Source organism: Lithobates pipiens, unplaced genomic scaffold (assembly GCF_037356315.1).
Source record: "Lithobates pipiens isolate NorthernLeopardFrog02 unplaced genomic scaffold, aLitPip1_a1.2 Scaffold_30, whole genome shotgun sequence".
In the NCBI taxonomy this organism is placed as follows: domain Eukaryota; kingdom Metazoa; phylum Chordata; class Amphibia; order Anura; family Ranidae; genus Lithobates; species Lithobates pipiens.
In genome coordinates this window covers 99776447-99801373 of record NW_027507791.1, presented here as the reverse complement: position 1 = coordinate 99801373, position 24927 = coordinate 99776447, and the positions used below count along the sequence as shown (strand labels likewise).

The following is a 24927-nucleotide window of genomic DNA, read 5'->3' as shown; positions in this document are numbered from 1 at the left end:
CTGTTTTAAAAGGGGACCAGGAATGCTGCTAAGATTGTAAAAGACCCTGGTCACCTTTGGGTACCCAAAGGAGAACCAATTGTGTGGCCAAACTGTGTTAGCTGTGGGAGGGGCGTAGCCACCCTGGCGGTATGATTATGTCAGATTTTTGCGTCTCAAAGCGTTACATTGTTTTGCATGGAAATTTGGCATTTTATACCGTAGGCCTGTAATTCTTAGTAATAACAAACATAAATTTGTCCAAACAAGAGTCTAGTAGATATCCCGGGTATGATAACGAAATCATAAATTGTAATATAATAAATAACTATAAAACTGCATGCAGGGCACTGGACCAAGCACTAGGGACAAAAGGGATGTGAAATGATTTGAGGCAGTAATGTAATCTGTAAGATTACAGTATACTGTATGTGTTATGTTTTGTGTACTTTTTGAATTTGCCGCTGGGCTCCGCCCCATGCGTCGCAACACTCGCAGGAAACAGAGCCCAGAATACAGAGGCATCAGGCGGAGGACACAGCCCGCAGACACAGTGCGGGGACATGGTAAGTAACCTGCACAAGGATTCTGCAATGCAATCCTGAGTATGGCTCGGCATTACCGCTAATGGTACTGAAATTTAATCCCCAAACCACACTCGGGAATACTGCCAGGGAGGTTAAAGGGGCACAGTTAAATAAAGCCTAGGCCTTCTTGTACTCAGATAATCTTCTTTGATTTCTGTGCCACAAGCCAGAGCCTGACAGACATTTTTAACCCTTATGATTTTGTCCATACTGAAAACAGAGTGCAAAGGGTTAGGAGTAAGTAATGCACAGAGTGCAGAAGCCAGGAGTATCTAACGTACAGAGTGCAGGGTCAGGACTCTGTAGTGTACAGAGTGCAGGAGTCAGGAGTATCTTACGTATGGAGTGCAGGTTCAGGGCTCTGTAATGCACTAAGTGCAGAGGTAATGAGTATGTAATGTATGAAATGTATAGAGTGCTTGGATCAGTGTTGGGTTTTGGGAATACATAACACACAGAGTTTAGATTTCAGGAATATGTAACTTACAAAACACAGGGGTCAGGAGCAACTGATGCAAAAAATGCCAGGGTCAGGTGTGTGTAATGCAAAGTATAGAAGTGTATAATGTACATGTATGTAATGTGCAGAGTGCAGGTCAGGACAAAATTAATAGAGTGAATGAATCAGGGGTTCACAGCACAGGATCATACAAAATTACCTTTCCCCTCCACACAAAAATCCCCCTTCATTTTGTATCATGTGACACATCAGAGCTGAGGAGGAGCCTAAAGGAATATCTATAGTGCTGACAGACAGTCAGCAGAGAGAAATTCTGGTTGCTGCAGTGGCTGGAGATCCCAGCCTCTAGGACTTGGGACATCCCCCAGAGATACCGGGCATCTGGCTTCTAGCTCTAGTAACGCCACTTACTGGGACTCCAGCGGTTAAATATCTACGTGAAATTGTTTATTGCTTAATAATGTTACAAATCATTGTAAAATAAAAAATATCAAAAAAGGTTTTTTTTTTTAAAGGTAAACCAAGCCTAAGAGAGTGGGATGTTAACGGTGCAATAAATCAAACTATATTCATATTAAAAAAATTACAAAATTTATTTATACATAGTTCATAAAAACAGAGCAGTGATCTGTATAATCATACTGAGGTTATATACAACTTTGTGGTCCAATAGATGGTAAAGTTGAGGTAGTTGCGATTGATTTATCCCGACATGTTTCGCTTAATGCTTCATCAGAGGATAAGCCAACTACCAACATAATAAATTCAAAAAGAGAAAACATAGATTAATTACACAAAGTACATTTCATTATACATAGTTCATACAGGTAATCGGCATATATAGTGTTTAAAGGACACGAGTAAGGTTCAAAAAAATGATGGAAATATGCTCACCCCCATTTTACCGACCCATTCGTACCCCAGGAAAAGTTATATGACTACCAGATGGATAGAAGAATGCAGGGCAACAAGTACAGCAGCCAGGCAATATAGCTGGAGAGGGCATAGACGGCGGCTAATTGGGACAGAAAAATTATATCATATGTCAGCCTACTATTTATACATAAGAGCTATGTTGTTATTTTATTTTATACTATAGTCAATATATAGGAGTAACCTATAGCCTTTTTAAAAAAATATTTTATTCTAGTATAGCAGTCATTTTCAAATTTTTTGCATTTTTAATTTAAATAAATATTTTATACTAGTGGGGCCCAATTACTTTTTATTTAAATACATCCACTTACATTTACTGACGATAAAGTAGAGTGGGGGGGGGGGGGGGGATATTTGCTGTGTTTTTCCCTTGTTTAGTTTTGTTTTGTTTTGTCCTGTTTTTTATTAATTATTATTTACATAATTATATATCATTCTGATATATCGGATATATTTATAGTTGTCTGTGATATCCTAGATTATTGATATTAAAATAGACTGTGAATTTTGTTTTTGGGACACGAAATAGGGTTTTCTAATAAATATATATACGGATTTCGCGATTAATTTGGTCCATTATCGCGATTGCACCGATTGATATATTGGGGTATATAAACATATATCTCTTTGCTCCCCCGGCTTTTATTTAAAAACAATTTCCATTCCCCATGTGTGGTCTGTCATGCGACTCATGATTGTTTGAGTATCGCATGTAATTATGATGCATGACTCCTGGTCGGCAGCTTTTGGCACTTTGGCATTGGAGAGGAGCATATGGACGCCCGAGGGCACCTTTACTGGATCGGATTTTATCTGGTTTGGCGGGTTGCCCACCGGTTAGCGGTGATCCCTGCGTGCGAGACAGGGAAACATACACTCTTGGAGCAATATGAGGGTGCTAGCCAGAGCATTGCATTAGCTGCGCTCTGGCTGTCCCCTCCTATACGTTTCCCTGAATACCGGTGTTTGCACCGAGGCCTTGTGGGAAATGTAGTCTCCAGATTCCCCTAATGGCTCTCTCGCGCATGCGCACTGCCGCTGTTTACGTCCGCATCGAACCGGTGACGTCAGACGCCGGCTCGATGGACGGCGGTATATATATTGGGACACAAAACATTCGGCTCTATTGTGGGGGAGCCGTGCTAGGAGGAGGTCCACGTTTGCTGGCTGGTTAGTAACTTTAACATTTTATTGCTGAGAATGAATTTCTTTCTTTTTTCACACTTTAATTAATGGTAAATGCATTTTTCCTTCCTAGATATCGTGCAAACAGGTTGTAGAGCCCATGTGAGTGTGCTATCATTCTGGGCTTATCTTAATTTGAAGGAGAATTCCCTATATACTTTGGTGGACATAATATAAAATCTGGGAAATAAAACATATTAAGGAAACTCTACTTTATCGTCAGTAAATGTAAGTGGATGTATTTAAATAAAAAGTAATTGGGCCCCACTAGTATAAAATATTTATTTAAATTAAAAATGCAAAAAATTTGAAAATGACTGCTATACTAGAATAAAATATTTTTTTAAAAAGGCTATAGGTTACTCCTATATATTGACTATAGTATAAAATAAAATAACAACATAGCTCTTATGTATAAATAGTAGGCTGACATATGATATAATTTTTCTGTCCCAATTAGCCGCCGTCTATGCCCTCTCCAGCTATATTGCCTGGCTGCTGTACTTGTTGCCCTGCATTCTTCTATCCATCTGGTAGTCATATAACTTTTCCTGGGGTACGAATGGGTCGGTAAAATGGGGGTGAGCATATTTCCATCATTTTTTTGAACCTTACTCGTGTCCTTTAAACACTATATATGCCGATTACCTGTATGAACTATGTATAATGAAATGTACTTTGTGTAATTAATCTATGTTTTCTCTTTTTGAATTTATTATGTTGGTAGTTGGCTTATCCTCTGATGAAGCATTAAGCGAAACATGTCGGGATAAATCAATCGCAACTACCTCAACTTTACCATCTATTGGACCACAAAGTTGTATATAACCTCAGTATGATTATACAGATCACTGCTCTGTTTTTATGAACTATGTATAAATAAATTTTGTAATTTTTTTAATATGAATATAGTTTGATTTATTGCACCGTTAACATCCCACTCTCTTAGGCTTGGTTTACCTTTAAAAAAAAAAACCTTTTTTGATATTTCTAAAAAGGGATGAGGTGTCAATTAATGGGGTACTGATGGAGGTTTGAATCATTTCGTTGTTTGACTTTACAATTAGCGTTTCAATACGCATTTTGCTCTTCTTGATTCAACCTTAGTCAGTACAATAATTTATTGTTAATCTTGAAATGATTTAACTATATATATTATTGTGATTTAGTGTTTGTATTTTATACAGGACGATTTGTATCCCCTTTTTTTTTTTTTTTTTTCCCCTTTTTTCCCCCCCTTTTCTCTTCCCCCTCCCTGGGTCATTGAGCATGACGGGTTTTTGTGGAGAGGCATGGGAGGGACTGATGAGCAAAATCCATGAGTCTCAAAAAACTAGCGAGATAACAGATAAAGAATTGGAACATGCTTTCCACCTCCTACAACGCCTATTAGAACGTAAAGTACGAATCTTTTGGAATAAAAAATTCTTCTTGAAGTATATAGAAAACCAAATAGCACCTTGGGGACTGAGGGTCCAAATTTTTCCTAACCTAAATAAAATTGATGATTTGATAAAAAATAAATGGGAAGAAAATCTACAAAATTGTTCACTCCAAATGATGACATTGCTCAATATGCAATTTGAACATGACCTCACACAGCTGGACAAAGCCATTGATCAGTGGTGTGAAGACTACACAACTGTTACTTCTATACCTAGATTTAAGAAGAAGGAACAGGAGATTCAAAAACATATTGAGTCTTACACATTAGACATTATTCGGTCCAAGGAAAATAAATATTTAAGGGACTGTAATGCATACAGTAATGGATATGCCTATAAATGGCCTACTAATGAACGGAATAGAAACTATAGAAATCAACAATCCTATAGAACGAGAAATGATAGAACGGTAAATAATATGTCTAACTTGTCTCCCTCTTCTTCATCTCCCTCTGCTTCGTCTAGCCAATCCACTATCTACAGAGATCTAACTAGAGATCGTCTACCTAAAAGGAGAAAGGGGAATATAGATACAGCACCTGCGGAACCTTCTCACCCTCACCTGCACTTAAGTACTCCTTTACCATCTTCAGCACACTTAATTCTCCCTAAACAGGCACCAATACACTCACTTACTATGTTTCAACCATCACAGGCACCGTCTCTTCGTAGAGCATCTATCTCTACTATTTCTACTGCCACTTCTACTTTAATTAATAACACCTCCACTAGCAACTCTTGCACGGTAAGTAATCCTAGTCAGAATATTATTATTTCTCCCTCGGGCACTTCTCTTCCGGCTGATCTTCGTGTAGCACCGATTTTTTTAGGGAAGGAATCACCCCCACATGTAATGAAATAAATGATACTCCGAATAGATTAGAAACAACTACCTGTTCAGAACTGTCCATTATTAATTTGTCCTCTTATGTACTAACTGAATATGAAAAAGAAGTTCTGAAATTTGGCCTTACATTCTGTCCAAACAAAAATATTGATATATTTGAATTAATAAAGGACGTACATTTATTCTCTCGCAAATTACTTTACAAGACTATGTTTGATAAAAGTGAGACTGTATCCACTCGGAATGTACATGAGGATAAATTGGAGGATAGCATAATTGAGTACCAGGCGATCCAAGATTTGATGGACCTTTGGGAGGAAGGACAGACCTTCTTGGACGACCCGGGAATTTTGGAGCCTGTTGGTCTGACGATTGAGGGTCTGTCGTTCCCCCCTCCACAATCTTTTAAACCCAAATCGAACAATTTCCCTCAATTAAACACTAATCCAAATATTTGGGCATTTACCCAACAAGTTTGCCGAAAAATAGAAAATAGTTCATTTGAGACTGTTGAAAACTCCAATCTCAACGAACATCAATTGCAGGCATTACACTCTTTACAATCTAATTCCAACTTGATAATTAAACCAGCGGATAAAGGAGGTAACTTGGTTGTCATGGATAAAGAGCAATATGTTCATATGTGTCTTAAAATTTTAAAAAACAAAGATTGGTATCGCCCTATTTCAACTACGATAATTATTAATTATGAGATGCAATTCCGTAATATTATATTTAAAGCATACAGATCAGGAACTATTGACAAAAATACCTGGGAATTTCTAAATACTAAAGATCCTAAGATACCTACCTTTTATGCGCTCCCGAAGGTTCATAAATCTATATTGGAACCTCCAGGAAGACCAATAATATCTAGTTGCCAATGTCTAACGGAAAATAGTAGCTCACTAATTGATAACTACTTACGTCCACACGTTACATCACTATTTTCCTATATTAAGGATACAATAGACTTACTTAAAACAATTGAGGGAATGTCTTTACCCCCAGATTGCTGGCTTGTCACGGTCGATGTGGAGTGTCTCTACAACGCCATCCCCCATGATAGGGGGGTGGAAGTTGTGCGGACATTCCTCAGCGAAAGAGGCCCTCGAGGTGCTAAATATACAGACTTTGTAGTTGAACTGTTGAATTTTGTGCTTAGACACAATATTTTCCAGTTTGATCAGACCCATTACCTCCAGGTGCAGGGGGTTGCGATGGGGACCAAATGTGCCCCATCGTATGCCAACCTGTACCTGGGGGGATGGGAAAAAGAACTATTTTCGCGAGAAGATATGATACCAATGATTGAAAAGGTCCTTGCCTGGTATAGGTATTTGGATGATATTCTTATTTTTTGGTCTGGAACTGAAATTGAATTAAACCAATTTTTTCAACAAATTTTGATTAATGACTATAACCTCTATTTTACTCTCAAATATGACAGAAGGGAGGTGGAATTTTTAGACCTAAAGATCCATGTTGACTCTGAAGGCCTATTGACCTCCTCTATCTTTAGGAAACCGACGGCTGGAAATACTATTCTACATGCCAAAAGCTCACATCCACCATCTCTGATAAGATCTATACCGTATAGTCAGTATCTCAGGCTCAAACGAAATTGCAGTCAGGAATCAGATTATAAATTAGCAGCTAGAGAGTTACATGATAGGCTAATAGTACGTGGATATACCCATAAATGCCTGAAAAAAGCATATAATCTAGTCCAACAGAAAGATAGAAATACCCTTATTTTTACTAAAAAACCTGCTAAAATAGCTAAAACTGTAAGATTAGTTACCCAACATTCTAATCAAAATAAAAAATTTAGAGATATAATACAGACATTTTGGCCTCTATTATTGGCCGACCCAGTTGTGAAGAAATATGTTAATGAATACCCTGAGATCACCTACAAACGGGCTCCCTCTTTGAAGGACCGTTTGGTACATAGTCATTATATTGACTGTGATAATGAACCCAAAATAGGGAAATTTGGCTCCTACCCATGTGGACATTGTGATATGTGCAGATATATGGCTAGCTGTAGTAGATTTAAATTACCAAATGGAAATTGGCACCAATTAAAATCCTGTGTGACCTGCTCCACACTTGGCATAGTGTATTTGGCGCAGTCCCGGTGTGGAGGATTTTACATAGGCAAAACAAAAAGAGCCTTCGCAATACGGATGAGAGACCATATAAAACCAATTCTTAATAGAAAAATGACCACAGCAATTGGTAGGCATATAGGCCTACATCATGACTTTAACCCAGACTATATTAGATTCCAGGCTTTAGATCATGTCCCACTCTCTTCAAGAGGGGGGAGTGTTGACAAAAAACTTTTACAAATAGAAGCAAGATGGATATATAAGTTAAAGGCAATAATATTCCCTGGGTTTAATGAAAATTTGAGTTATCGATCCTTTCTTTGAGGATCTTTGGTCTGGGTGGGGTGTGGGGGGGGGGGATATTTGCTGTGTTTTTCCCTTGTTTAGTTTTGTTTTGTTTTGTCCTGTTTTTTATTAATTATTATTTACATAATTATATATCATTCTGATATATCGGATATATTTATAGTTGTCTGTGATATCCTAGATTATTGATATTAAAATAGACTGTGAATTTTGTTTTTGGGACACGAAATAGGGTTTTCTAATAAATATATATACGGATTTCGCGATTAATTTGGTCCATTATCGCGATTGCACCGATTGATATATTGGGGTATATAAACATATATCTCTTTGCTCCCCCGGCTTTTATTTAAAAACAATTTCCATTCCCCATGTGTGGTCTGTCATGCGACTCATGATTGTTTGAGTATCGCATGTAATTATGATGCATGACTCCTGGTCGGCAGCTTTTGGCACTTTGGCATTGGAGAGGAGCATATGGACGCCCGAGGGCACCTTTACTGGATCGGATTTTATCTGGTTTGGCGGGTTGCCCACCGGTTAGCGGTGATCCCTGCGTGCGAGACAGGGAAACATACACTCTTGGAGCAATATGAGGGTGCTAGCCAGAGCATTGCATTAGCTGCGCTCTGGCTGTCCCCTCCTATACGTTTCCCTGAATACCGGTGTTTGCACCGAGGCCTTGTGGGAAATGTAGTCTCCAGATTCCCCTAATGGCTCTCTCGCGCATGCGCACTGCCGCTGTTTACGTCCGCATCGAACCGGTGACGTCAGACGCCGGCTCGATGGATGGCGGTATATATATTGGGACACAAAACATTCGGCTCTATTGTGGGGGAGCCGTGCTAGGAGGAGGTCCACGTTTGCTGGCTGGTTAGTAACTTTAACATTTTATTGCTGAGAATGAATTTCTTTCTTTTTTCACACTTTAATTAATGGTAAATGCATTTTTCCTTCCTAGATATCGTGCAAACAGGTTGTAGAGCCCATGTGAGTGTGCTATCATTCTGGGCTTATCTTAATTTGAAGGAGAATTCCCTATATACTTTGGTGGACATAATATAAAATCTGGGAAATAAAACATATTAAGGAAACTCTACTTTATCGTCAGTAAATGTAAGTGGATGTATTTAAATAAAAAGTAATTGGGCCCCACTAGTATAAAATATTTATTTAAATTAAAAATGCAAAAAATTTGAAAATGACTGCTATACTAGAATAAAATATTTTTTTAAAAAGGCTATAGGTTACTCCTATATATTGACTATAGTATAAAATAAAATAACAACATAGCTCTTATGTATAAATAGTAGGCTGACATATGATATAATTTTTCTGTCCCAATTAGCCGCCGTCTATGCCCTCTCCAGCTATATTGCCTGGCTGCTGTACTTGTTGCCCTGCATTCTTCTATCCATCTGGTAGTCATATAACTTTTCCTGGGGTACGAATGGGTCGGTAAAATGGGGGTGAGCATATTTCCATCATTTTTTTGAACCTTACTCGTGTCCTTTAAACACTATATATGCCGATTACCTGTATGAACTATGTATAATGAAATGTACTTTGTGTAATTAATCTATGTTTTCTCTTTTTGAATTTATTATGTTGGTAGTTGGCTTATCCTCTGATGAAGCATTAAGCGAAACATGTCGGGATAAATCAATCGCAACTACCTCAACTTTACCATCTATTGGACCACAAAGTTGTATATAACCTCAGTATGATTATACAGATCACTGCTCTGTTTTTATGAACTATGTATAAATAAATTTTGTAATTTTTTTAATATGAATATAGTTTGATTTATTGCACCGTTAACATCCCACTCTCTTAGGCTTGGTTTACCTTTAAAAAAAAAAACCTTTTTTGATATTTCTAAAAAGGGATGAGGTGTCAATTAATGGGGTACTGATGGAGGTTTGAATCATTTCGTTGTTTGACTTTACAATTAGCGTTTCAATACGCATTTTGCTCTTCTTGATTCAACCTTAGTCAGTACAATAATTTATTGTTAATCTTGAAATGATTTAACTATATATATTATTGTGATTTAGTGTTTGTATTTTATACAGGACGATTTGTATCCCCTTTTTTTTTCCCCCTTTTTTCCCCCCCTTTTCTCTTCCCCCTCCCTGGGTCATTGAGCATGACGGGTTTTTGTGGAGAGGCATGGGAGGGACTGATGAGCAAAATCCATGAGTCTCAAAAAACTAGCGAGATAACAGATAAAGAATTGGAACATGCTTTCCACCTCCTACAACGCCTATTAGAACGTAAAGTACGAATCTTTTGGAATAAAAAATTCTTCTTGAAGTATATAGAAAACCAAATAGCACCTTGGGGACTGAGGGTCCAAATTTTTCCTAACCTAAATAAAATTGATGATTTGATAAAAAATAAATGGGAAGAAAATCTACAAAATTGTTCACTCCAAATGATGACATTGCTCAATATGCAATTTGAACATGACCTCACACAGCTGGACAAAGCCATTGATCAGTGGTGTGAAGACTACACAACTGTTACTTCTATACCTAGATTTAAGAAGAAGGAACAGGAGATTCAAAAACATATTGAGTCTTACACATTAGACATTATTCGGTCCAAGGAAAATAAATATTTAAGGGACTGTAATGCATACAGTAATGGATATGCCTATAAATGGCCTACTAATGAACGGAATAGAAACTATAGAAATCAACAATCCTATAGAACGAGAAATGATAGAACGGTAAATAATATGTCTAACTTGTCTCCCTCTTCTTCATCTCCCTCTGCTTCGTCTAGCCAATCCACTATCTACAGAGATCTAACTAGAGATCGTCTACCTAAAAGGAGAAAGGGGAATATAGATACAGCACCTGCGGAACCTTCTCACCCTCACCTGCACTTAAGTACTCCTTTACCATCTTCAGCACACTTAATTCTCCCTAAACAGGCACCAATACGCTCACTTACTATGTTTCAACCATCACAGGCACCGTCTCTTCGTAGAGCATCTATCTCTACTATTTCTACTGCCACTTCTACTTTAATTAATAACACCTCCACTAGCAACTCTTGCACGGTAAGTAATCCTAGTCAGAATATTATTATTTCTCCCTCGGGCACTTCTCTTCCGGCTGATCTTCGTGTAGCACCGATTTTTTTAGGGAAGGAATCACCCCCACATGTAATGAAATAAATGATACTCCGAATAGATTAGAAACAACTACCTGTTCAGAACTGTCCATTATTAATTTGTCCTCTTATGTACTAACTGAATATGAAAAAGAAGTTCTGAAATTTGGCCTTACATTCTGTCCAAACAAAAATATTGATATATTTGAATTAATAAAGGACGTACATTTATTCTCTCGCAAATTACTTTACAAGACTATGTTTGATAAAAGTGAGACTGTATCCACTCGGAATGTACATGAGGATAAATTGGAGGATAGCATAATTGAGTACCAGGCGATCCAAGATTTGATGGACCTTTGGGAGGAAGGACAGACCTTCTTGGACGACCCGGGAATTTTGGAGCCTGTTGGTCTGACGATTGAGGGTCTGTCGTTCCCCCCTCCACAATCTTTTAAACCCAAATCGAACAATTTCCCTCAATTAAACACTAATCCAAATATTTGGGCATTTACCCAACAAGTTTGCCGAAAAATAGAAAATAGTTCATTTGAGACTGTTGAAAACTCCAATCTCAACGAACATCAATTGCAGGCATTACACTCTTTACAATCTAATTCCAACTTGATAATTAAACCAGCGGATAAAGGAGGTAACTTGGTTGTCATGGATAAAGAGCAATATGTTCATATGTGTCTTAAAATTTTAAAAAACAAAGATTGGTATCGCCCTATTTCAACTACGATAATTATTAATTATGAGATGCAATTCCGTAATATTATATTTAAAGCATACAGATCAGGAACTATTGACAAAAATACCTGGGAATTTCTAAATACTAAAGATCCTAAGATACCTACCTTTTATGCGCTCCCGAAGGTTCATAAATCTATATTGGAACCTCCAGGAAGACCAATAATATCTAGTTGCCAATGTCTAACGGAAAATAGTAGCTCACTAATTGATAACTACTTACGTCCACACGTTACATCACTATTTTCCTATATTAAGGATACAATAGACTTACTTAAAACAATTGAGGGAATGTCTTTACCCCCAGATTGCTGGCTTGTCACGGTCGATGTGGAGTGTCTCTACAACGCCATCCCCCATGATAGGGGGGTGGAAGTTGTGCGGACATTCCTCAGCGAAAGAGGCCCTCGAGGTGCTAAATATACAGACTTTGTAGTTGAACTGTTGAATTTTGTGCTTAGACACAATATTTTCCAGTTTGATCAGACCCATTACCTCCAGGTGCAGGGGGTTGCGATGGGGACCAAATGTGCCCCATCGTATGCCAACCTGTACCTGGGGGGATGGGAAAAAGAACTATTTTCGCGAGAAGATATGATACCAATGATTGAAAAGGTCCTTGCCTGGTATAGGTATTTGGATGATATTCTTATTTTTTGGTCTGGAACTGAAATTGAATTAAACCAATTTTTTCAACAAATTTTGATTAATGACTATAACCTCTATTTTACTCTCAAATATGACAGAAGGGAGGTGGAATTTTTAGACCTAAAGATCCATGTTGACTCTGAAGGCCTATTGACCTCCTCTATCTTTAGGAAACCGACGGCTGGAAATACTATTCTACATGCCAAAAGCTCACATCCACCATCTCTGATAAGATCTATACCGTATAGTCAGTATCTCAGGCTCAAACGAAATTGCAGTCAGGAATCAGATTATAAATTAGCAGCTAGAGAGTTACATGATAGGCTAATAGTACGTGGATATACCCATAAATGCCTGAAAAAAGCATATAATCTAGTCCAACAGAAAGATAGAAATACCCTTATTTTTACTAAAAAACCTGCTAAAATTGCTAAAACTGTAAGATTAGTTACCCAACATTCTAATCAAAATAAAAAATTTAGAGATATAATACAGACATTTTGGCCTCTATTATTGGCCGACCCAGTTGTGAAGAAATATGTTAATGAATACCCTGAGATCACCTACAAACGGGCTCCCTCTTTGAAGGACCGTTTGGTACATAGTCATTATATTGACTGTGATAATGAACCCAAAATAGGGAAATTTGGCTCCTACCCATGCGGACATTGTGATATGTGCAGATATATGGCTAGCTGTAGTAGATTTAAATTACCAAATGGAAATTGGCACCAATTAAAATCCTGTGTGACCTGCTCCACACTTGGCATAGTGTATTTGGCGCAGTGCCGGTGTGGAGGATTTTACATAGGCAAAACAAAAAGAGCCTTCGCAATACGGATGAGAGACCATATAAAACCAATTCTTAATAGAAAAATGACCACAGCAATTGGTAGGCATATAGGCCTACATCATGACTTTAACCCAGACTATATTAGATTCCAGGCTTTAGATCATGTCCCACTCTCTTCAAGAGGGGGGAGTGTTGACAAAAAACTTTTACAAATAGAAGCAAGATGGATATATAAGTTAAAGGCAATAATATTCCCTGGGTTTAATGAAAATTTGAGTTATCGATCCTTTCTTTGAGGATCTTTGGTCTGGGTGGGGTGTGGGGGGGGGGGGGGGGATATTTGCTGTGTTTTTCCCTTGTTTAGTTTTGTTTTGTTTTGTCCTGTTTTTTATTAATTATTATTTACATAATTATATATCATTCTGATATATCGGATATATTTATAGTTGTCTGTGATATCCTAGATTATTGATATTAAAATAGACTGTGAATTTTGTTTTTGGGACACGAAATAGGGTTTTCTAATAAATATATATACGGATTTCGCGATTAATTTGGTCCATTATCGCGATTGCACCGATTGATATATTGGGGTATATAAACATATATCTCTTTGCTCCCCCGGCTTTTATTTAAAAACAATTTCCATTCCCCATGTGTGGTCTGTCATGCGACTCATGATTGTTTGAGTATCGCATGTAATTATGATGCATGACTCCTGGTCGGCAGCTTTTGGCACTTTGGCATTGGAGAGGAGCATATGGACGCCCGAGGGCACCTTTACTGGATCGGATTTTATCTGGTTTGGCGGGTTGCCCACCGGTTAGCGGTGATCCCTGCGTGCGAGACAGGGAAACATACACTCTTGGAGCAATATGAGGGTGCTAGCCAGAGCATTGCATTAGCTGCGCTCTGGCTGTCCCCTCCTATACGTTTCCCTGAATACCGGTGTTTGCACCGAGGCCTTGTGGGAAATGTAGTCTCCAGATTCCCCTAATGGCTCTCTCGCGCATGCGCACTGCCGCTGTTTACGTCCGCATCGAACCGGTGACGTCAGACGCCGGCTCGATGGATGGCGGTATATATATTGGGACACAAAACATTCGGCTCTATTGTGGGGGAGCCGTGCTAGGAGGAGGTCCACGTTTGCTGGCTGGTTAGTAACTTTAACATTTTATTGCTGAGAATGAATTTCTTTCTTTTTTCACACTTTAATTAATGGTAAATGCATTTTTCCTTCCTAGATATCGTGCAAACAGGTTGTAGAGCCCATGTGAGTGTGCTATCATTCTGGGCTTATCTTAATTTGAAGGAGAATTCCCTATATACTTTGGTGGACATAATATAAAATCTGGGAAATAAAACATATTAAGGAAACTCTACTTTATCGTCAGTAAATGTAAGTGGATGTATTTAAATAAAAAGTAATTGGGCCCCACTAGTATAAAATATTTATTTAAATTAAAAATGCAAAAAATTTGAAAATGACTGCTATACTAGAATAAAATATTTTTTTAAAAAGGCTATAGGTTACTCCTATATATTGACTATAGTATAAAATAAAATAACAACATAGCTCTTATGTATAAATAGTAGGCTGACATATGATATAATTTTTCTGTCCCAATTAGCCGCCGTCTATGCCCTCTCCAGCTATATTGCCTGGCTGCTGTACTTGTTGCCCTGCATTCTTCTATCCATCTGGTAGTCATATAACTTTTCCTGGGGTACGAATGGGTCGGTAAAATGGGGGTGAGCATATTTCCATCATTTTTTTGAACCTTACTCGTGTCCTTTAAACACTATATATGCCGATTACCTGTATGAACTATGTATAATGAAATGTACTTTGTGTAATTAATCTATGTTTTCTCTTTTTGAATTTATTATGTTGGTAGTTGGCTTATCCTCTGATGAAGCATTAAGCGAAACATGTCGGGATAAATCAATCGCAACTACCTCAACTTTACCATCTATTGGACCACAAAGTTGTATATAACCTCAGTATGATTATACAGATCACTGCTCTGTTTTTATGAACTATGTATAAATAAATTTTGTAATTTTTTTAATATGAATATAGTTTGATTTATTGCACCGTTAACATCCCACTCTCTTAGGCTTGGTTTACCTTTAAAAAAAAAAACCTTTTTTGATATTTCTAAAAAGGGATGAGGTGTCAATTAATGGGGTACTGATGGAGGTTTGAATCATTTCGTTGTTTGACATTGTAAAATAAAGTTTACCCAAGTAAAACAAATCAATCTTTCTGTTTTCATATTTGGAAATGTTAAAGTAGTTGTAAAGGCAGAAGGTTTTTTATCTCAATTCATATGCATTAAGATAAAAAAAACCTTTGTGTGTAGCAGCCTCCCCAGCACCCCTCTAATTACTTACCTGAGCCCCATCTCTCTCCAACAATGTCCACGAATGTCTAAGCCATCCGGCAGACTCCTCCTAATTGGCTGATACACAGCAGCGGTGACATTGGCTCCCATGGCTATCAATCAAAGTTAGTCAGCCAATCAGGGGAGAGAGGGGGCGGGGTTAGGTCAGGGCTCCGTGTCTGAATGGACACGCGGAGCTGTGACTCGGTTCCAGTGCCCCCCATAGTAAGCTGCTGTGTGGGCACTCGATAGGAGGGAGGAGCCAGGAGCAGCAAAGAGGGACTCGAGAAGATGTAGATCGGGCTGTTCTGTGCAAAACCAACTGCACAATGCAAGTAAGTATAAAATGTTTGTTTTTTTACTTTTTTTTAACAAGACTTTACAATCACTTTAAATTACTTTGAAGGAATGACTAAAGAAAAATAGAAAATATTTTGCTCCATGTTTTGTTGAGGCATGTCCCTTTTTTGCATTTATGTCTGCTGGTAGACCATATGCTTCATCCAGTTCCCTGTGACACTATAAAGTCTTATCACCACAACTAGGGATGAGCCAAACACCCCCCGGTCTGGTTCTCACCAGAACCTGCGAAAAGACCGAAAGTTTGCGCAAACTTTAGAACCCCGTTAAAGTCTGTTTGGACTCAAAAGTGCTAATTATAAAGGCTAATATGCAAGTTATTGTCCTAAAAAGGGTTTGGGGACCCGGGTCCTGCCCCAGGGGACATGTATCAATGCAAAAAAAGTTTAAAAAATGTCAGTTTATTCGGGAGCAGTGATTTTAATGATGCTTAAAATGAAAAAAAAGTGAAATATTCCTTTAAATATCGTACCTGTGGGGTGTCTATAGTATGCCTGTGAAGTGGCATGTGTTTCCCGTGTTTAGAACTGTCCCTGCACAAGATGACATTTCTAAAGGAAAAAAAGTCATTTAAAACGAATTGCAGCTTTAATGTAATATCTGGTCTCGCAAATATAGATGAAAACCATTGAGAAAAATGGCATGGGTACCCCCCCCCGCCCATTACCAGCCCCTATATAAGGCATGGGGCCCCCAGGCCCTATATACTCTGAACAGCAGTATACAGGCGGTTCAAACAAGACAGGGACTGTAGGTTTGTTATTAAGTAGAATCTATTTGTAATATTGAACTGGTACATTTTTAAAGTGTAGCTCCAGCCAAAAAATCAATTTTTAAGCTTTTTGGAAAACATAGCCAAGGGTTATCACCAGGGGCGGGCTGGGCTGGGGGGCAGGGATGCAATTTCCCCCCAGGCTGCTCTGATTCCTCATAAAAAGGCTGATATGCTGCCAACTGGGAAGTGAGCATGTGCAGTTAGCTGTGTGTTACTACTCTGGTGACTCCGGAGGGAGGTTGGCAGGGCTGGATAACAGCCCAGAAGCATGCAGGAACGTTAGCGCGGTGAGCGATCATCTATCATGCTGTTCCCTGCTTCTGAGCTGACAGTCTGTGTCCATTGATTCCATTCAGACTGAGTACAGCCGAATGGAAGTGGGAGGATCTGCTCTGCCTCCTCCAGCCCCCTCCCTCACTGTGCCCGCCCACACTCCGGGCAGCCTGTGTGCTGTGTCTGTGTATAGAACGTGTGGGCGGGAACATTCAAACTGAGATCCTTCAGTGTTGTGTATGGGACGCTCAGGAAGCTGATAGCCGAGCCAGTGAGCCTTCTGCCTGCTGGGTCCTTCCAAGTAAGTGAGCTGTGTAGGCCTCTCCCCCTTCTCTCTGCAGATAAGGAGCTTTCTTTCAGCAGCCTTGTGCAGTACCTGCTCCTATGTATTATGTGCTGGGCTCACACTGGTCTGCTGCAGTCTTGGTGATCTCACTGTCTTCCAGCATGTCCCATAGACTTCTATTCATTTGCAAATTTTTGCTGCATTTTCTGAAAGTGCACAAAAATGGCTGCATCTTTGGTGCATTATAAAAAAAAACTGCAGCAAAAACGCACAGCCTAAAAGAAGCCTATGGGACTGCGGCTAAGGAAAACTGTGTACATAAGCACTGCGGGCAAACTGCAGCACACTAATGTGCGCCCAAAGGCTGGCACACAGTTGCAGCAAGCACTGCCACTCCACTGAAAAGTGATCAATGCCCAGGTCACTTTTGCTCATGCTCAGCGGCTCCAACAAGAGCTGTCAGTTTTTTTGTTTTTTTTGTTCAACTTGCTCAAAAAAAAAAACAAAAAAAAAAAAACTAGTAGTGTGTATGAGGCTTTACTATGTTGATAAAGGAATCAAGCAATTTTCTGTCTGGACAATTTGGAGTGATATATCCCTCTGTCAGTGGTGGCTGGTGCTCAAAATGTATTTTTTTTTTTTTGGGGGGGAGGTGCAAACTAAAAAATACTGAAAAGAAACCCCATCAATTGCAGCCTCAGGCCGCGTACACACGGGCGGATTGTCTGCCCAACTAAGTTCGGCAGACAATCCGACAGACAGTCCGTTCAAAATTTGCATGAACGGACTTGACCACACACGATGAGCAGACAGTCCGCTGAAAGCGTGCGTGATGACATGTACAGCACGTACGACGGGACTAGAAAAACGACGTCCTATACACTGCAATGCAACCTTCGGCCGTGTAAACCCTTTCTGAGCATGCGCCATACTTAGTCCGTCCAACTTGCCTACACACGAGCGGACTGTCCGCTGAAACCAAGTTTGGACGGACAAAACCAAGTTTGAACGGACTGTCTTACGGAAATTCCGTAAGACTTTGTTCGTCAGACTGTCCGCTGAAAAAGTCCGCTGAAGCCCACACACGAGCGGATTGTCCGCTGAAACACTGTTCAGTGGACTAAGTTGGACAGACAATCCGCCCGTGTGTACGCGGCCTCACTCTGCCATCCATTGCAGCCACTGTGCCCATCAATTGCAGCTTCGCTGTGCCCATCAATTGCAGCTTCGCTGTGCCCATCAATTGCAGCTTCGCTGTGCCCATCAATTGCAGCCAATGTTACCCCCCCATTGGCATTTAACCAGCACCCCACCTTGCCTGCTGTCTGACCAGCACTTACCCCATCTTTTTGGGGCGGGTGGCGGCGGGGAGCTGTGTGACAGGCAGCGGCTCCTGTGTTCTCTATGCTTCCCCCATACTTTTCCTCCTGCTAGACATCCTATAGGAGCGCCTATCCTTTCAGCCAATCAGGTGACAGGTATCAATCAATCAGGTTCCTGATTGGCAGAGAGACGGTTCATTGTTAGAAAAGCAAATATTCATTTGGTTTTCTAACACACCTGGGTGGGCTCTGAAAGCAATGCTCTGCGCTCCGAGTCCACCCTATTTTGAAGCCTATTAGAGCCTATGTTTAAGCTGCCTGAGGTGATGTTGGGAGCAGTGAATGAATTAAAACATACGTGTGTCATGGGAGCATGAGTCGGCAGCAGAGGAGGAGATCACATCCTTAAATCTCAGCCAGGGTTCATGCTGGGACTTGTAGTCCTTTACTTTTGGGGATGTGACACCCCAAAAGTGAAGGACTAAAGATCCCAGCATGAACCCCTCAGAGCTCAGGATGTGTCACACACCACTGCCTGCTCCCAACTAGTGAAGGACTACAGGTCCCACTGTCCCAGCTTAAACCCATCAGAGCTGAGGATGTGTCACCCCCCCCCATTAGTGAAGGACTACAGTGCACAGCATGAACCCGTGGGACCTAATGGGACACATCCTTAGATCTCAGGGGATTATGCTAGGACTTATAGTTTGTCCCTAGTTGCGGGGGGGGGGTCAGGTCCTCAGCTATGAGGGATTCATACAAGGACTTGCTTGCAGCTTAGTTCCTGGAGGCCATGGTAGTACGAGTCCCCCACAGGCTCTGGAGGGCCACATTGTACTCCCTGCCCCCCCACCTTTGTGATTACGAAAAACCTTAGAGACTGTTTTCCCGATCCATCACTTTGTCACCACCGGTTCTATGGGCCACTTGACTGGACTTGCCCCCCAGACCTAAGGCTGCCAGCCCTCCCCTGGTTATCACCCCTGTAACATTTGTTTTGCTGTCTGTGCACATCTTCAGAAGATTTCACCTCACTTTCTGTCCCAATGACAAATGTTTTTAGAAAATTTGGGGTTTTTAGTGAAACAAGGATTGGTGATAAAGCATCAGTGGAGTGGAGACACATTTTTCCCATATTAACTCTTACAGGAGAGAATTTCCTTTCCTATGGGTAGATTTCATCTCACTTCCTGTTGTCTCCTTCTGTTTGCAAGTAGGAGTCATTTGTAAGTTGGATGTTTGAAAGTAGGGGCCTGCCCTATATACCATGCAGAAATTTGGGCCTTAGGTGTTGGTGTTGCCACAACACTGTAACCCCTCACAGTTACTCTTGGTGGGCGCTGGGACGCCCTGCTCGGAACTATTAAATCAAGAATTGTAATTACATGCCATTGTTGAACAGTGGTAGAAAAATTGGGCCTTTGGTGGTGGTGGTGCTGGTGCCACAACACTGTAAGTCCTCACAATTACTCTTGGTGGGCACTAGAGCGGGCCGTGCTGTGAAATATTATATCAAGAATTGTAGTTACATGCACTTGTTGAACATTTGCAGAAAAATTGAGCCTTTGGTGGTGGTTGTGGTGTTGCCACAACACTGTAAGCCCTCACAGTTACTCTTGGTGGGCGCAGGAATGGGCCCTGCTGTGAAATATTTCATCAAGAATTGTAATTATATGTCCCTGTTGAACAGAGGCAGAAAAATTGGGCCTTGGGCACTGGTGCCACAACACTGCAACCCCTCAAAGATACTCTAGTTGTAGCGCAGGAATGAGCCCTGCTGCAAAGTATTGCATCAAAAATTTTAATTACACACCTCTGTTAAACAGGGGCTGAAAAATTGGGCCATAGGCACTGTTGCTGGTGCCACAACACTGCAACCCCTCACAGATACTGTAGTTGAGCGCAGCAATGAACCCTCCTGCAAAATATTGGATCAAAAATTGTAATTACTCGCCCCTGTTAAACAGGGGCTGAAAAAGTGGGCCTTAGGCACTGGTGCCACAACACTGCAACCCCTCACAAATACTCTAGTTGGAGCGCAGGAATGAGCCCTGCTGCAAAGTATTGCATCAAAAATTGTAATTAGACGCCCCTGTTAAACAGGGGAAGAAAAATTGGGCCTTAGGCACTGGTGCTGGTGCCACAACACTGCAAGCCCTCACAGATACTGTATTTGAGAGCAGCAACGAACTCTCCTGCAAAATATTGCATCAAAAATTGTAATTACACGCCCCTGTTAAACAGGGGCTAAAAAATTGGGCGTTAGCCACTGGTGGCGGCACTCAGGACCAAACATGTTCTTACAGGCTATCAGCATGATCATTGAGGAGGAAGAGGATAGTCACTCAGCATAACAGGATAATCACTCAGCATCAGCATAGGCAGTCTTGAAGGGATCTGACATTTAAAAAAAAATATTCGGTTACATCAGCATCAGGTGCTTGTTAGCTGGTGGTGATCCAAGACTGATTCATTTTTATGAAGGTCAGTCGATCAACCAAGTCGGCGGACAGGCGCACCCTGTGATCGGTTACAAAGCCTCCAGCAGCACTGGATGTGCGTTCCGAAAGAACACTGGCTGCAGGACAAGCAGTAGTTCAATTGCATACTGTGCAAGCTCTGGCCAGTGATCCATCCTCAAGACCCAGTAACCCAGAGGATTTTCGGTGGGAAAGATGTCCAAGTCTGATCTTGCCCTTACGTATTCCTGCACCATGTAAATCAGACTCTGGCGATGGTTGCTGGAACCAATCATACCTTGGGGCTGCGGACTAAAACATTGTCTGAACGCATCGGTCAGACGGCCACCTTCTCCACCGCTCCTTCTGTGACTGACCGAAGCCTTAGCAACATGTTGTCTAGGACCAGGAATTTGTAACCTCCCAGGCTCTGGAAACACATTGCACAGGTTTTGCAGGATCAGGGAGGCTATGCAGCGTAGGTTTGCTGAGGCATTCGGTCCGAAGTCCCCTGAGTCACTAAGGTCGACATGATCCGCAGCCACCTCCTCCCAGCAGCGTACAAGTCCATGGGTTTCTATGGACTGTACATGATCCCTTAAAGACCGCTGCTGATGCTGAGTGCTAGGCTCCACCTCAATGCTGACACAATCCTCCTCCTCCTCCTCTTCCTGTGTGATTGGCAGGACAGCAGGAACACTGTCTGGATAAAGGGGTCCTTGAGAGGTAAGGAAGTCCTCCTCTTCCTCCCCCTGTTCTACCTCAAGTGCCCTGTCCATTATTCCATGCAGCGTGTGCTCCAACAGGTGGACAACAGGGACAGTGTCACTGATGCATGCACTGTCACTGCTCACCATCCTCATGGCCTCCTCAAATGGTGAGAGGACAGTGCATGCATCCCTGATCATAGCCCACTAGCATGAGGGAAAAAAACCAAGCTCCCCTGACCCTGTCCTAGTGCCATAGTCGCACAGGTACTCATTGATGGCACTCTGCTGCGTGTGCAGCCACTGCAGCATGGCCAACGTTGAGTTCCACCTGGTGGGTATGTCACAGATTAGGCGGTTCTTGGGCAGGTTAAATTCCTTTTGGAGGTCAGCCAGCTGAGCACTGGCAATATATGACCGGGGGAAATGCACACAGACTGCACTTGTGTGAAAATGTCAGCACCACATAAAAATAGCTGCGGTCACTAAAAGCAGAAAGTGCTTCAAAAAAATCTAAAACATAATGGTGACTGTGCTCTAGCTATTAAAGAGGAAGTAAACCCTGATGAGTTTACTTCCTCTTTCATTCCCTGCAAAGGTAAAGCATAATGGACTACTATGCATCGCATAGTAGTCCATTATGTGTCACTCACCTGACACAGGAGCCAGCGATGTCACCGCTGTCCCCTGTAGTCCGGCGCATCCATCTTCTCGTGGGTCTCTCCGCTCCACCGCTGTCATTCGGCGAAGCCGCAATGACGTCACTCCCGCGCATGCGCACCGGAGCCACGACGCGTGGCATATCGCCGTTGACGGCGGCGCACCGCTGACAGCGGTGCCTGTCTTTCAGTAAATATCTCCTAAACCGTGTAGGTTTACGAGATATTTCTTGGACCTACAGGTAAGCCACTTTAAATATACCAAAATTACTATTTCATAAAATGCTAAAAAGCGCAACATGTCAAGTACTGTACAAAATTAAATGCAATCTAAATACATATAATTCATAAAGTGTCCAATGTACACAAAATGCATCTCTTTGAGAAAGTGTCCCCTGCATTCAAATTCATATATTAAATAAAGTGATCCTGCATTCAAATTCATTTAATTCATAAAGTGTCTCGTGGAAGAAGGTTTTTAGGTCCAAAGTTCAGGTACAAAACGAAGTTCATATAACAAAAGTGCTAGCGCTTCAAGCAGCACACTCTTCTTCCCTTTTTAGTGTCCACACTGCGGTTGATTAACTTAAGACAAATATACTGTGCACTGCAAGTGCAGTTGCTCTAGATCTGAAGGGAAGCTCTGCTGATTTCTATCATCCAATCATGTACAAGTAAAAATGCTGTTTTTTAAAATGTTCCTTGCATGTGATTGAGTATCCCTCGCAAAGTGAAGATTTATCTCATTTGGTAAGGTCTGGAGCAAGTGCAGTTGCAGCGCACAGTATATTTGCCACTGGGGTTGATTTACCAGAACTGGAAAGTTAAAAATCAGGTACAGCTGTGCATGGTAGCCAATCAGCTTCTAACGTCAGCTTGTTCAAAAAATATGGAAACTGATTGGTTTCTAAGCAGAGCTGCACCAACTTTTGCACTCTTCCTTTTTAGTAAATCAACCCCACTGTGTTTTCCTCCACTATCCACACTAACTAGACAGCAATTAACATCAAGCTTAAAGAGTTCTGCTTAAAAAAAAAAAATTTAAAGTCAGCAGCTACAAATACTGCAGCTGCTGACTTTTAATAATCGGACACTTACCTGTCCCAGGGTTAAGCGATGTAGGGGAACGAAGCCTCGCTCGCCTTCCTCTCCCCTCTGCGGCGCCGGCATTGTAACTGTGGGCACCTGGCTGTGGCTTCACAGCCAGGCACCCACTGTGCATGTGCGAAGGCACCGCCACACGCTGTGACTGGCCGAGCAATTGTCTGGGACCTATCACATGTCCCAGATGATTGCCACGAGGGAGGGGGAGAGATGATCTCCCTTCCGGTGCCATGGTGCGCCGGGAGGAAGTGGGAGCTGGAACCTTCTAAAAAGAGGGTATCGGCCCCCCCAAAAAATGACATGCCAAATGTGGCATATCAGGGGGTCACCTCCCTTAAAACGGAAGTTCAATTTTTTGGTGGAACTCCACTTTAATCCAAAACATCATATGTCCAATGCAGATCTTTTCCAGCCACAATGGGGTTAAACCAGTCCACTTTTCTCCCCTAGACCACCATCCTCCCTACTCAAGACTATCTAATTGCATTAAAAAGGGGATCAACTCCAGAGATAAAACGATAATTCTCCCGCTCTACAAGACTCTGATCCGGCCGCACCTGGAGTATGCAGTCCAGTTCTGGGCACAAGTCCTCAGGAAGGATGTACTGGAAATGGAGCGAGTACAAAGAAGGGCAACAAAGCTAATAAAGGGTCTGGAGGATAATAGTTATGAAGAAAAGTTGCGAGCACTGAACTTATTCTCTCTGGAGAAGAGATGCTTGAGAGGGGATATGATTTCAATTTATAAATACCGTACTGGTGACCGCACAATAGGGATAAAACTTTTTTGCAGCAGGGAGTTTAACAAGACTCGTGGACACTCATTAAAATTAGAAGAAAAGAGGTTTCACCTTAACCACTTAAGGACTGTGTCATGCCAATATACGTTGGCAGAATGGCATGGCTGGGCATATCAACATACGGGTACGTCGCCTTTAAGATGCGGCATTGTGGGCTCGCCTGCCTCAAGCTCCATGAGTCTGATCACGGTTCCCGCGGACTCGATGTCCGCCAGGAGTACCGTGATCGTCTCACAGAGAGGAAGAATGGTGAAATGCGGACGTAAACTAGCATTTCCGTGTTCTGCCTAGTGACAGGAACTGATCACAGCTCCCTGTGATCGGGAGCAGTGATCAGTGTCTTATCACATGTAGCCCATCCCCCCCACAGCTAGAACACATCCCTAGGACCCACTTAATCCCTTTAGTGCCCCCTAATGGTTAACCCCTTCACTGCCAGTGTAATTTTTACAGTAATCAGTGCAATGCATAGCACTGATCGCTGTATAAAAGATAATGGTCCCAAAATGGCGTCAAAAGTGTCCGATGAATCCGCCATAATGTTGCAGCCACGATAAAAATCGCTGATCGCCACCATTACTAGTAAAAAAAAAAATTATTAATAAAAATGCCATAA

The 24927-nt window shown here is 41.3% G+C and overlaps 1 protein-coding gene and 3 long non-coding RNA genes across 5 annotated transcripts; 3 read left to right on the top strand and 1 right to left on the bottom strand.

Annotated features, from left to right (window-relative positions):
* Window positions 1-1605: 1605 nt before the first annotated feature.
* On the bottom strand, window positions 1606-2268 carry LOC143942109 (uncharacterized). Its single transcript, XR_013264686.1, has 2 exons — window positions 1921-2268; window positions 1606-1774 (listed from the first exon to the last, which is right to left on the bottom strand). It is a non-coding gene; the product is annotated as an uncharacterized LOC143942109 (long non-coding RNA).
* Window positions 2269-2500: 232 nt separating this feature from the next.
* On the top strand, window positions 2501-4043 carry LOC143942108 (uncharacterized). The gene is made up of 2 exons (XR_013264685.1): window positions 2501-3375; window positions 3608-4043. It is a non-coding gene; the product is annotated as an uncharacterized LOC143942108 (long non-coding RNA).
* A 4747-nt stretch (window positions 4044-8790) lies between these two features.
* LOC143943120 (uncharacterized) lies at window positions 8791-9646 on the top strand. Its single transcript, XR_013264882.1, has 2 exons — window positions 8791-8978; window positions 9211-9646. It is a non-coding gene; the product is annotated as an uncharacterized LOC143943120 (long non-coding RNA).
* Window positions 9647-9992: 346 nt separating this feature from the next.
* Window positions 9993-15246, top strand: LOC143943119 (uncharacterized). 2 transcript variants are annotated; one of them, XM_077464686.1, is made up of 2 exons: window positions 9993-10932; window positions 15078-15246. In XM_077464686.1, the coding sequence occupies exons 1-2, from the start codon at window positions 10012-10014 to the stop codon at window positions 15102-15104; spliced, it is 948 nt and encodes a 315-aa protein (XP_077320812.1). In that variant the 5' UTR covers window positions 9993-10011; the 3' UTR covers window positions 15105-15246. The 2 variants fall into 2 exon arrangements, 1 of the variants encoding a protein (XP_077320812.1); XR_013264881.1 differs by lacking the exon at window positions 9993-10932 and adding an exon at window positions 14391-14931.
* Window positions 15247-24927: the final 9681 nt, after the last annotated feature.

Excerpts from the sequence above, each read along its gene's own strand:
- LOC143943119 (XM_077464686.1), top strand. The coding sequence starts at position 10,012 with ATGACGGGTTTTTGTGGAGAGGCATGGGAGGGACTGATGAGCAAAATC. Across the intron at positions 10,933-15,077 it reads CCACTAGCAACTCTTGCACG|TTGGCTTATCCTCTGATGAA; the intron begins GTAAGTAATCCT and ends TTATGTTGGTAG.